At 47.0% G+C, this 14,239-nt stretch overlaps 1 protein-coding gene across 1 annotated transcript in view; it reads right to left on the bottom strand.

Moving 5' to 3' along the window:
- The window catches only part of LOC140418107 (sodium- and chloride-dependent neutral and basic amino acid transporter B(0+)-like), a 111,359-nt gene that overhangs the window by 34,215 nt on the left and 62,905 nt on the right, over nucleotides 1–14,239 (bottom strand). The window contains exons 6-8 of the mRNA XM_072501525.1: nucleotides 12,080–12,220; nucleotides 6,476–6,704; nucleotides 5,826–5,951 (exon numbers count right to left, since the gene is read on the bottom strand). Coding sequence (XP_072357626.1) covers nucleotides 5,826–5,951; nucleotides 6,476–6,704; nucleotides 12,080–12,220 — 496 coding nt within the window. The remainder of the gene's footprint in view (nucleotides 1–5,825; nucleotides 5,952–6,475; nucleotides 6,705–12,079; nucleotides 12,221–14,239) is intronic.

Below are 14,239 nucleotides of genomic sequence, written 5' to 3'. Positions count from 1 at the left end.
CAGTCTAACTAACCAGTCTGCTCTAAGCCACATGGTGGGTGTAATGCTTCTGATCTGCCCCTGTCCTACTCTCTAACTGTCTCCTGTGGAAAGAGACAGAGCATGTGTGCCCTGTCCTTATATATGGGTTGTGTAATGCCCCCTTGTGGTAGTGTCACCTCTGGGTGTCTTGACTGCTCATTGATTGTGCCCTATTCTATGTGTTCATTAGCTGTATGCCTGCATGTCATGACATCTCTGATGCTCCCTCTAGTGTTTACATAGTCGTAGTGTATTTACATTAACCCCTTTTATATCATATCACCACATCCCCCCTTTTCTCGTGATACATATTTTCTGTAGTGTTAAAGGAAAATGGAACAAAAACAGGTAAATAAGTGATGACGTGTACAAGTTATGATGACTGTGATGACGATACAAGATCAAAGAATAGTTATGATGACATTGAAGATTATACAATATCAAATAATAGTTATGATGACATTGAGGATTATACAAGTCCAAAGTTCATAAATTTACACAGTCGAGAGGCTTTCTTGTGCTGTTATGGAAGTGTCGATGTTGATGTTGTCATTCCCTTGTGAACGCCGTCAGTCTCCTGGTGTGCACGTAACCAAGAAGCCATCAGGGAGTGTTCAAATGGTCAAGTCACTTCATTGTCTGAGGTGGACTCTTTTTTTTAATGCTTGTGGTAACAATTCTTGATGACATCTTTTCTGAAAGCTGGTTTGCTTGTCCGTAGTGTAGCAAACGTGAATTGGTAAGATGCGTTGACATGCCATGGTATGTTTGCACTCTCGCCATTGCTCTGAGCTGAGCAGTAACATTGTCCATCATGGGCAGAGTTGTACCATGTCGTACCAGTTGTTGTTCTATTGTTGTTGTCATTGTTGTTATTGACGTGCTTGTTGTTGTGTTTGTTGTTGTTTTGTAGGTTTTGTTGTTGTGTTTGTTGCGCTCAATGCCCACACCGAGTGGAGAATTCGAGTCCTTCACAAAGTTACTTCTGTCAGTGTCCTGTGTGGCATCTGCTGTTTCATTGAGCGCGCCGTCTCTGATTCCTCGGCCCTCCCGGTCTGGAGTCGTGTCCAGTTCACTTGTATCATCTTTGACTTGTCGATGCTCCCCTTCTGGAGCCCTTTCCCATTCACCTGAATCACCTTTGGTTTCTTGATGCTCCCCGTCTGGCTCTTGTGGAGAGGCGCGAGTAGATGAGGTTTGAATTAACGTGGTGTCACTGGAGTCACTAGTAGCCTCACTTTGATCGTCGAGTGCCTCTGTACATACTAGCTGAGATCTGTCAGTCTCGCTGAGATGTCGCACATCTTGTATGGGAATTGTGGAGCCTTTGTCACTTGTCGCATATACAGTGGGTAGAAGTGGGTAGACTGCCAGTATCTTCTTGTCGGTTAGATGAGCTGGGTAGACTGTCAGAGTCTTCTTCTGGTGGCTCAAATAATCTGGGTAGACTGTCACAGTCTTTTTCTTGTTCATGTGAGCATGGTAGACTGTCATCGTCGTCTTGCTGTGCACTTGAGCGTGGCAGACTTGCATCTTCTGCTGCTGATTGCTCAGATAAGGTTGCTTGACCTTTATGGTCTTCTTCGTGCAAGGACTGTGCTCTGGAATCTTGCGTTGCTTCCATCATGGAGTCTGTGAACGAGCTCACTGTGGAGACTTGTACCGATCTCTCTGTGGAGTCTGGCATCGTTCCCTGTGTGGAGTCATGTAGTGGTCCCGCTGTGATGTCGATTTGTGCGCTCTCAACGAGGTTGTGCAGTAGTCTCGCTGTGGAGTCTGTCATCGCTTTCTGTGCGAAGTTGGGGACTCTTCATGGTGCTGGGACCACTCTTTGTGTGGAGTCGGGGACTCTCAGTGGTGCGTGGACACTCTCTTGGCGTCAGGCCGCTCTCTGTGGGCTTGTACCGCTCTCTGTCTCTTGGCATCAGGACGCAGCTGAATCCTGTACTCATGGGTCGTGATGTCGTCAATGCTGGGCTGAGGATCCTCAAATCCGAAGAACTCGTCCATGACTGTGTCGGTTGTTTCAATGTACAACACATCTCGTTGCGGTTCAGATTTGGTACTGAGGTCTCCACGTCCAATGACGAAATCATCGTCTGAGTCGTAGTCTTCAAGGACTAAATCATCTCTTAGGGCAGTGCTAACTGCTTGTTGCAGGGTTCTGCGGAGGTTACTTACAGCTACAGGCATTGTGCTGTTGTTCCAGGGGAAAGAATTGTGTTTGCTGGCTTTAAATTTTTTTTCACTATTTTGGGACATTTCCCCTTTAAGTGGGCGTGGTCCGGGGGCTCTGACGTCATGACACTTGTGACGTAGAGCGTAGGAATGGTTTGCTCAAGCGCAGATCGCTTTTTTTTCACTGTGCGCTCTTTTCGCAACTGCGCATGCGCGGCTTCTCACGCAAGCGCAAAACACTGTTTCGCCAGTTCTTCTCGGGACTGCGCATGTGTGGCTCCTTGCGCAGGATGGCTGCCAATCAAAATTATCATTTGCTTCTGTTGCAAGCCTACCTTTGCCTCGTGTTAAGTATAGGCGCCAGTTTTACCGATTTCTGTTGTGTTCACCTCGCAGTAGTTTTCAAACTTGTCCAGGACTGTCTGGAAGTCTCTCTTATCCTGCCCTTTGGAGTACTTGAAGGAGTTGAACATTACTGTTGCACTTTCAGCCGCAATGGTGAGTAGAAGATCTATCTTCTCAGCATTGGCCACGCCATCTAGGTCGGATGCTACCGTGTAAATCTCAATTCTCTGCTTGAATGCACGCCAGTAGGCACTGAGATTGCCGTGGTGCCTGAGCTGCTGAGAAACCGGAATCTCGATCATCTTGCCTGGATGCTGTTGCTGGTACTCACGGATCTTGCTGAGTTGAACTATATAGATTCAATAGGCACTCCTGGTATCATGTTGTGTTATATACTCTGGGATAACACAGGCTGCAAACCGATGCTGCTTGGACCAAAAAATACTCCAGACTTTGAAGTAAGTTCAATGTGATTTATTGAACCATTAGCATAGTTCTCTATGAGTTTGACTCTCCTGCTAATCTTGCTGCCGTAACTCAGTCAAACTAACCAGTCTGCTCTAAGCCACGTGGTGGGTGTAATGCTTCTGTCCTACTCTTTTTGTGTCTCCTGTGGAAAGAGACAGAGCATGTGTGCCCTGTCCTTATATATGGGTTGTGCAATGCCCTCTTGCGGTTATGTCACCTCTGGATGTCTTGACTGCTCATTGGTTGTGTCCTATTCTATGTGTTCATCAGCTTTATGTCTGCATGTCATGACGTCTCTGGTACGTCATGACCTCTCGTGTTTACTTAGTCGTAGTGTATTTACATTAATCCCTTGTGTATTTACAGTGATGCATATCACCACAGGAGGGACCAAACTGTGGAAACCAGAGAAACAGATGAGGACAGATTCATCTATCAGTGGGTATTGTTTGTGGCGTGCGAAGAGGGGAATGAAGACAGGACTGGGAGGGAAATCTGAAAGGTCACTGTCAGGTCAGCAAGCTGATAGACTCCTGCCTCCAGATGATCTAAGTGGAAGTACTTGAGCAACAGAACTGAATGTCGACTGAATGGATCTATGAAGCCTCCTTTACCTATTCTTCCATTTGAACCACTTAAGCCATTGGGTCACTGCCATCGTCACAGGCCAGCCTGTGGGAGGGTTACCCTCCACAATGATGATCAGATGCTGTGATAAATCTTTAATCCTTTCATACATCTTCTGAGAATTATCAGAGCTGCAGTCATCCAGGCAAGTGGAGGATGTGTCATCACACTCCTGACTTGAGCCTTACAAAAGGTAGGCAGGCTTATGGAAATCGGGAGGTGAGTAACTCACTGCAGAACAACAAACCCCTTGTGTCCACAGCACTAATATGGTCGGTTCAGGATAATGGTATCATAATAATGGTGGAAAAACACTAAATTACGTCCAGAAATGTTAAACTTTTAAGTAAGGCCTGTGAGATTTGTTTAAATAAGGCCTGTCTGAGTTTTGTTTACATGCCAAAGGTGGCTGAGGTTGTAAAGTCAGTCACTGGCTGATTTCCTGGTGATGATAATTGTGAGTGACAATGGATCCCCACCCCGTTTCCATCCAAGGTACTTCAAAAGCATCCTGAAACAAATTGCCATCTCCAGTGGAGACAATGGGAGATAATATGCGATGAGTATAATCTCATCAAGAGATACCCTGCGTATAATGTTCAGACGGATTTGTGAATTTCACCTTCCAGGAATATACAATAATAATAATAAATAAGACTGGGATAAAAGGCAGCTGAAGTACTGCCCCAGGTTGTTGAGTGTGATTGTGCATATGTGTGAACTAGTTCTGCACTGTCGAAATGCATGTGAGGAAGAGGCCAGCCAGCTGCAGTATTCCTGAAAAGTCTTTTTGCGGGTATCTCTCTCCCTCTTATTGTTGAAGTAAGCCAAAGAACACAGCTGAAAAAACAACAGGGAATCTTCTCCAACAAGCTGCAGAACACCAGAATCTCAATAGTCTAAAAAGCAACCATTTACCTGCTGAAGTCAGGGATACTGAACTCTCGCATTGTATTGGCTTTAACGCTCAATCACCTACTCCTCACGAGTCAAGGACTGTTTTGTATACCTTTCTTTTATACTTACTTATTTTGGACTGAATTCTCATCTGCAATTTGTCCCAGCCAGATGGTAACAAATTGCAGGATCCTTCCTGCCTGGGTTAAAACATTTGGGGAAACCACACTTGCCGATCAGTCATAACAGTTGAGTCTGGAACATTGATTGTAAGGTATGCCTTGGCGAGTTTGGCTATGTCAGGTTGTTGCTGCAATAGTGTGGGACAGCTCTCCCAAGTGTTAGTGTAGAGGACTTTGCAGGGTGTGCTAATTTCAGTTCGATGCCAGATGGTCCAAATGCTTTTTTTGCTCTTGTCACAGTGATTGGCTATGAATGAGTGTCTTGCAAAGCTATCGCATTGGGCAGTTAACAGTCAGACATATTCAACGGGATCTTGCAGTCCCGCTCGCCGGCAGGATTTACTGGTGCCACCAAAGTCAATGGACTTTGCTGGCTTGTCACATCCGCCACGCCATTGTGTGGGTCTGGAGTCACGTGTAACACGACAGCAGGTTTCCTTCCCTGAAGGACATCAGTGAACAGGAGGGGTGCTTTATGACAAACCACTAGCTTCATTATCACCAATGACGATAATAGCCTTTCAATTCCATATTTATTTAACGGGCTGAATATAAATTCCTCAGCTGCAGTGGTGATTCAGACTCACATCTCTGGTTCATTTATCCAGGTCTCTGGTCTTGCCCAGTCCACCGTTCCTCAACAAATTTTATCTAATTCTTTTGCTGCTACGCTGATGTGTGGAAACCGCTCAGAATGTACCTGAAACTGAAGAATGATCATCCTCAGACACCTGGAGCTGCCATAGCTGGGCACAAACTGAGAAAAATGAGTCTGTACTCTGTGGAAAATGAACAAGGAAGGGAAATGTAACCTGAACGACGAGATTGAAAACCACTGCAATAAAAATCAAAACAGGAATCCAATTTTCGGATCTTCCAGATGTTGGAGTGATGTTCACCAATGCAGCTGTTAATACAGTGAATTCAAACAGGTTGATGCTCCATTCGACAGTGAGCAGAGAATTACCACAAGGAAACATTACCCGTTCATGCATTGGCAACACCAACAGTAATTCTCAACCTTACAATATAAGTTTAAGAATTTGAACAATTTTTTTGAAATAAAAGTAGAAAGAGAATATTTAAATCAAGTAGCATGATTCTTACCTAAACTTGCAAACTGAGTGTCGAGTCCCAGAGTGAGCAGCATGCAGAAAAATAAAATGGACCATAAAGGTGCCCATGGCAACTGTGCGAGTGCCTCTGGGTAGGCGATGAAGGCCAAACCAAAACCTAAATAATGGATATAGTTGATCAGGTTAAACTTGCGCCAGTTCCAACATTCATTTTCTTTTTATTATTTTAAGAGGTGTGGGTGTCACTGGGAAGGTCAGCATTTGTTGCCCATCACTAATTGCCCTTAGGAACGTGATGGTGAGAAGCCTTCTCAAATCATTGCAGTCTATGAGGTGCAGATGTACCCACAGTGCTGCGAAGAAGGGAGTTCCAGCATTTTGGCGCAGCGGCAGTGATGGAACGGAGATCTTCATTGAGCTTATGATGGAGGGTAGGCCATTGAAGCAGCTGAAGATGGATGGGCTCAGGACACTACCCTGAGGAACACCTACACTGATGGTCCCAGCATTTACTCAGATCCCAAATTCGCTGTTGCCCTCATTATCAGCTCTCAATTCAAGTAAACCCAGAACAAACATTTATGAGCAAAAGGCTGCTTAAAGAAGTCTAACGAATGCGATGGGTCACATGATTCAGTGTTCCAGCAACACCCAGCCCAGTAAGTATAACTCTTCATTTACCTGACTGTGCAACCTCTGAAACAGGCTTGTCTTGTATGTGAGCCATGTGTCCAAGGGTGGAGAAGATGGCAAATCCAGCAAACACACTCGTAGCACAATTAACAACACAGACAACGATAGTGTCTCGGTAACAGTTGTTGTGGAATTTGTTGTAGGATGACAGTGTGATTAAACAACCCCAACCCACAGCAAGAGAATAGAAAATTTGTGTTGCAGCATCTTTCCAGACCTGGGGAATAGAATGGAGAATTCATCAACACGGGGAGATTTCACTTGAACTCATTCAACAAATAAAACCACATTAACCATGAGGAAAATGGAGAGGGTTAGTCTAACCTCTCAGTGGTGAGCTGACTGAATCATGTTCCCTCTGGTCAACAGTATCTCCATTGAATAGAACATAGAACATACAGTGCAGAAGGAGTCCATTTGGCCCATCGAATCTGCACGGACCCACTTCAGCCCTCACATCCACCCTATCCCCATAACCCAATAACCCCTCCTAACCTTTTTGGTCACTAAGAGCAATTTATCATGGCCAATCCACCTAACCTGCATGTCTTTGGACTGTGGGAGGAAACCAGAGTACCCGGAGGAAACCCACGCAGACACGGGGAGAACGTGCAGACTCCGCACAGACAGTGACCCAGCGGGGAATCGAACCTGGGACCCTGGCACTGTGAAGCCAAAGTGCTATCCACATGTGCTACCGTGCTGCCCTAATAGTGCAGCCATCGTTCTGTCTCCCTGTCTACGACTTGTTGTCAAATTCCCTACAGCAGCCTCGGTGCTTTCCACTGTCAGCCATGTTTTCCAGTCAGTGATTTGGTTTGTGACTTGCAGCCTGTACACAGACACTCAGTGATCCCCATTCCTTGACTGAAAACAACAAATATTTTCACACAAAATAAACGCTCGTATCCAATGGCAACAAATTCAACATTCAGATCTTAATATCAATTTTTCTTGTTCATTGCAAAGCACAGTGTAAATGATTTACACAGGGAATGATTGTGTCTGCTTCAAACAATTTAAATTGGAATCAAAAGAAGAAAGGATATTAAACAGGCTGCTGATTTGATATGAACCATTTTACACCATCACACAACGTCAAAGGCCGAAGTTCTGCTGCTGGAACAATGGTGAGACCGACAGAATTCATTGTTATTTGTGCACAAATCCCACAGCAACTTCAGATTACACTCAGATATCCAAATGTTCTTGTCCAATATTCATCACTCTACTGTCAGCTTCAGCATCACTTTGTCTGCTTCACACAGTCACTCCTTCCCTCACCATTTCAGTCACCATTTTACTCACTCTCACACATATCAGAAATAAGAGGAGTAAGAGGGCAATTTAATAAATGTTACAAGTATATACGGTTATATCCCAGTCTCCTGTGTATTCCTGGGAAGTGGAGAACCCACAACAGGTCTGGAGGGTGGCACAGGATCACAGTAGTTAGACCTGTTGTTTCACAGTGCCTGGGACTTGGGTTCGAATCCCAGCTTGGATCACTGTCTGTGTGGAGTCTGCACGTTCTCCCCATGTCTGCGTGGGTTTCCTCCCGGACCTCCGATTTCCTCCCACAAGTACCAAAAGACGAGCTTGTTAGGTGAATTGGAGATTCCGAACTCTCCCTCTGTGTTCCCGAACAGGCGCCGGAGTGTGGCGACCAGGGGATTTTCACAGTAATTTCATCGCAGTGTTGATGTAAGCCTACTTGTGACAATAAAAAAGATTATTATTATTATTTCCAACTAACAGGATGTGACTGCTGCTGAAATAATAATCAGCTTCCATTATCTTCATGGGGGATTACAGTCAGTTTCTGGATTGCTTCATCCCTTTCAGATGTCCCTGTCTCGATAATTAGGGTGTGACATTCCATTTTCTCTCAGGACTGAGTATTGTCCATCCAGGGACTGCCCAGACAGTCTGACCGCTGTGATGTTTCTGGGCGGGATTCACCGTCCAGCGACGCCGGAATCGGGAAATTTGATTGGGAGGAGAATTGCGTAAGGCGAAAGTCGTGACTGGAGCCGGGTGTCCAATGGAATGCCATGCTCCGGTTCCTCGACAACGGAGTCAGTGCATTCTACTCCGCACATACAGTAAACGCCTTCGGCATAGCATTAACGGGCCTGACCCGATATTCTCCGCGCCTCTTTGATGTTCCACCTCTGCCAGGAAGAATTACCGACAGCGAGCTTCACTTATGGTTTTAAAAACCGGGAAACAGACGCTGTGGATGATGAGGCAGAGGAAGGAGGTAGGACATGTTCCCAAAGGAGCGAATGTGGCAGGGCTGGCTGGGGGGGTGAGTCTGCCACAGTCGGGTGTTGGGTGTGGGGATGACAGAGAAGGAGGGGGGGGTGAGGGTCGTGCGGGTGCAGGGGCTGCAGTGTAGGCCGGGGCCATTGTGTTGCCTGGTGGACATGGTTGGGCATGGGGGTACGCATCATGCTAACATGTTACCTTCCAACGATGGCCTTTGGAATGCCGCCGCAGCCCCAATGAAAGCACTGAGAATGTACAAGCTGGAGATGCTCAAAGAGGACCATGTCAGGCGGAGCCTGTCCCAGAGGGACAGGAGTCAGCTTTGAGGATGGAGAGCCGATCGCACAACAGGCCAAGGAGGAGGAGGTAGGAAGGAGGCACTGCGTGAGGGTCAGCACAAACGGGATGCTCTCATCTTTCAAGGTTCACCAACTAGGAGGCCTGGCTGAAGGCATGTATATCCAATCCCACCGCCCTCCCCATCTCCCCAACCCCTGCAACCCATCTGTGATCCCTACCTGCGGGTGCGGTGCAAGTCCAGGGTCAGGAGCGGGGTGTCTGTGTCACTGTGGTATTCCTGCACCTGCCTATGGTAGTTGCCAGCACGCTCCCGACCAGTGCGGATGGCATACGTGCGGTGTTGGCCTGGGTGGCATGCATGGTCGGCACTCCCTCCCACCCAGACCCTCTAGTAGTCCCTGGCTCTGTGACTGCATCTCCATTATCGATGGGACCGCCCTTTCCAGAAGCCCAAGACCAGCTGGATGGCAGCTCGACTCTGGGGTCGGGCAACCCTTGGACCATCCTCCCCCTCGGGGCTTCCTACCTCCACCTGATACCGCAGCAGGTGTTTGGCCCACATTAGATAGTGCCCAGGTGCCTCTTCACTAAAGTGCCCAACCAAGGTGAGTGTCTCTTTGATGGTGGAGGGTGTTGGAGACAGCTGTGTAGGGAAATTAATGTTGTCTCTGGACTGGTGCTCCGGGGTGCCTCAGGCTGGTGTTTGGGGGCTCCCTTTAGTGTCCATGACCTACTCATTGCTGATATCTGCTTGTGGTTGGGGTAAGGGACAGGGAACACGAGAAGGGCCTGTCTTGTCGCCAGGGAATCCTGCAAGATATAAGACATTACACATGATTGAATCAAGGCTTGGGGTGGTAAGTAGGGTGCGGGTGGTGAGGGGGGGGGGCTTGGGGTAGTGAGGGGGTTGGTTGGGGGTGCGGTGGGGGTGGCGAGGGACAGGTGGAGACAGTGATGGGTTGGAGTGGGCATGTAGACGGGGGGGGGGGGGGGGGAATGATAGTGGTGGTGGTGCCACACATGCCGTGAGAAAGCACAGCTTAGAGGGTTCTCACTTGGTTGCTCGATGCTGACCTCTACCTCGACGACTGCCCTCTCTCCAGGCCCACCGACCCGGTCCAGCGCAGTGAGCGCCACGCTCCGCTGCAGTGAACCCCACAAGTGACATTCCGTCTGGGCCCCATTGTGAAATCCAGTGCTGAGCTGCCCTTGTCCAAGCGAAAGGGATGAATCCCAAAGCCTCACGTACCCCAGGAATCTGCATATTAAAGTGAGATTAGCTGCAAATGACATTCCGATCTCTCGCTACACTGGGGAGTTCCAGCGAGCGGAGCTCATCTGTTTGCAAAATGCGATTACATACGGCCTTGGTCGCGATTCCCCACAGTGGCCCTTCTACAATGCAAGTAGCGTTGTATAGCCATGTGGGAAACATGTGCTAAATGTGCTTGCTCTGGGGAATTATTCCCATTGTAGTAAATCGTGCCCATAGTTTGTGAAACGGAGAAACCAACTCTTTCTGCTTGAACTCTGAACACAATCTAAACTCAGCATAAGTTTTTCTAATTGACCATTTAATGATGTATCAAGTCAGGTTATAATTGTTGCTAGGGTAAAACTGTGACGCAGTGGATAGCACTGTTGCCTCGCAGCACCGAGGTCCCAGGTTCGATCCCGGCTCTGGGTCACTCTCCATGTGGAGTTTGCACATTCTCCCCGTGATTGTGTGGGTTTCGCCCCACAACCCAAAGATGTGCAGGCTAGGTGGCTTGGCCATGCTAAATTGCCCCTTAATTGGAAAAAATTAATCGGGTACTCTAAATTTAAAAAAACCATAATTGTTGCTGTAGATTAGAAAATGTTTTAATTATTTGAGGTTTTTCTGCCTGTGACTTTCCTTCCTCTCTCTTACTCTTTTCTTTACTTACCCTTTGTACTGATATCATGGTTGTCTTGCAATTCACCAACTGACCACTAAGGGTCTCATTAGTGTTTAAGTGAATGTTAGAGACAGGTGACCTCAGATGCACTGGAGGGCTGGGAGAGAAAGGTTGCTTGTGCATTTTAATACTGTTATTCATCTGCTGTTTTGTATATTGTTTCCCCACAGTTAATGTTAATAAATCGTTTATAGCTTTAGCCACAAGTGTTCTTGTGATGTAAATCAGGCCATCTGACAAGAACATTACACCCTTAATTTCTCTTTCTGTACCTGAATTTCTTCACTCTAACACGTTGTTCTCTGCCGCAGCCATTGTGCTCTTAGTTTCACAATCCTGCAATCTGATTGATTAAGTAGATGCTCAGTTACTTTCCACGTTCACTCAGATTCCAGATGCTGACGATGCTGTGTCAACTCCATCTCCCACATCCAACTACGTACTGCACCAAATATCATTGAAAGAAAATGTCTAACGAGGAGCAGGTAACAGTAAATGTCCTGCCACATTTGAGGCAAAGTCTGGAATTCTCCAGCCATTGGGATTCTCTTTTCCCGCTGGCAGCGCACCCTCGCCCGTGGATTTCCCAGTGGCATCAATGGGAAATCCCATTGACAATTACCGGGAAGAGCCAGCGTACAGCGTGTCATCAATGACCGTGCGGCTGGGGGGGAGGGGGGGGGGGTGTGGCGGGCAGAGAATCCCAGCCCAATGTTTCTAACTTTGGTTAATAAGAAGTTTCAACTGCAAATCTTCTGACTGAATCTGTTCCGAGGTTTCAGTAAGAAGGAGGCATCGAGAAAAATTCCATTGTACCCCATTCCCTGTCGCTGTGTCCCATCCAGTTCCATCCTATCCCTTCTCATCAAGGTGATAAAAACGGCAAACTAACTAATCCAAATATATCACAGAGTCTGGGTAAAAATGAGCAATAGCTGAAGCTAGTTTTCCCACATTTCAGCAAAAAGAACCCAAAAGCAACATTCAGAATGTTGCTATCCCAAGCAGACAAAGAAAATGAATTATTAAACAATCCATCTAAAAATGACACTTGAAATTCAGTCAATTATATTGTACTTACCTCAGCATCAGCCAGTTTGGAGAAGTCTGACTGGCTTCCAATGTAGAAGTCAATTCCTTTATAGGCTCCCTCCAGGGTAAGACCTCGGATCAGGAGTATGGTCAGGACCACATAAGGGAACGTTGCACTGAAATAAACCACCTGACCATGGAGAGGAGCTTGTTAGATTTTCCTGTATTACTGGTACAACATTTGCAGCATTGAATCCAATTGAATGGTAAACTGATCGGATTGTAATCAAAGCAAGGAATGAATCATAAGATAATTGGAGTGGTAATAACTATATGAATTTAAAACAGTTGCAAAATGGAACTGAATTTAAAGTCCAGAATAAGTGACAAGTGGCAAGTTACATTCATGCCACACAAGTGCCAGGCAGAGACCATCTCCAGATGCACTGCAGTAACTTATCAAAGTTTCTTAGACAGCACATTCCAAACCAACAAACACTACCATCTAGAAGGACAGGAGCAGCAGATACCTGGGAATCCCATCACCTGGAGGTTCACCTCCAAGTCACTCACCACTCTGACTTGAAAATATATCGCTGTTCCTTCGCTGTCACTGGGACAAAATCTTGGAACTCCCTCCCTTACAGCACAGTGGATGTACCTACACCTGAAGGACTGCAGTGGTTCAAGAAGTCAACTCACCATCACCTTCTGAAGGGCAACTAGGGATGGGCAATAAATCCTGGCCTAACCAGCGAAGCCCACATCCAGTAAATGAATTTACAAATGTATTCCAATTCATGTTTAAGTCTCATGATTTACTTCTCAGATTTCTTTGCCATTCTCAATGTCCAGACAAATTTCCCTTCATGCAAATAAAACCATGACCCTAATCTGCTCAACCACTGAGCCAGTCCTGCCCAGCCTTCCAGAGCAATTGGAAATTCACCCCAAATCCCGATATCAATAACTGAAACCCATCGAATGAGGGGCACATTTCAGGGGTCGGGGCATAAAGCTGGTTATAGTCACTGCGAGGATGCAGTGACATTCCCTGTTCAATCCAAAAACTCACCTCAACTTCTCCAAAAAGATCCAAACAGCACATCATAATTCATGCATAAAATTAGCCAGAATTGCAGTCTGCCATCATGATCTGACCAATTGAGAAATTCCAGTCAATGAGTGGAAAATCTCAGCACAGGGAGAGCTGTGCCGAAAGCAGCTCAAGGAGAAATGTACCCCACTCAGAGAGTCTTGGAATTCCGTAGCATTGGATCCAGTGGCATGGGAGATCCAAATTTGATGATCAATCTACTTTTCACTCAAGAGATAGATCAAGGGCACAATCTACTGGGTGCGAAAACGAGCGGGCCGGTAAGATAACGGCTGTGATTTAAACAAAAGGTTTCCAAATGTGGTAGCGAGCGGGAACTGCTGCGAGCTTCCCGACGCTCGGCCCGCGAGGCCGTCACCGCTATAAAATGTTAAAACTTAACACGACCCCACAGGATTCATGCCACAAATCATGGTTCCGCCGGTTGATTCACCAGGACCACGTTCACCAGCCCCCTGCCAACAACGGAGAGCAGCACTTAAACAGCTCCTGTACAGCCAACGCCACTCAGTTCGCAGCCATGTTGCTGAGACGACCAGAACCACGTTTCAATGATGCCAACCTGAGCAGACTACTGGAAGTGATAGAGGCCAGGCAGTCCCCAAGGGACTCAAAGCATCACATGGAAAATTTACAGTGCAAAAAGAGGTAATTCAGCCCATCAAGTCTACACCGACCTCGGAAAGAGCTGCCTACTTAGGCCCAATCCCCCACCCGATACCCATAACCCAACTGAGGGACAATTTCGCATATCCAATCCACCTAACCTGGGCATCTTTGGGCCGTGGGAGGAAACCAGAACACCCGAGAGGAGATCCACGCTGACACGGGGAGAACGTGCAAACTCCGCACGGACAGTCATCCGAGGTTGGAATCGAACCCGGGTTTCTGGCGCTGCACGGCAGCTGTGAGGCAGCAGCCACAGCAGTGGCACCACGGCTGGCTCTGATGTTCAGAATGGAGGGTCAAAGCGCAGAAGAGCAATAATCATAGGGGACTCTATAACCAGGGGCACAGATAGGTGTTTCTGTGGACGTGAAAGAGACTCCAGCATGGTATGTTGCCTCCCTGGTGCCAGGGTCCAGGATGTCT

The sequence above is a fragment of the Scyliorhinus torazame genome, chromosome 5 (genome assembly GCF_047496885.1).
Source record: "Scyliorhinus torazame isolate Kashiwa2021f chromosome 5, sScyTor2.1, whole genome shotgun sequence".
NCBI classification, from domain to species: domain Eukaryota; kingdom Metazoa; phylum Chordata; class Chondrichthyes; order Carcharhiniformes; family Scyliorhinidae; genus Scyliorhinus; species Scyliorhinus torazame.
Note: the sequence above shows the minus strand (reverse complement) of the source record. Positions and strands in the feature narration are given on the sequence as shown.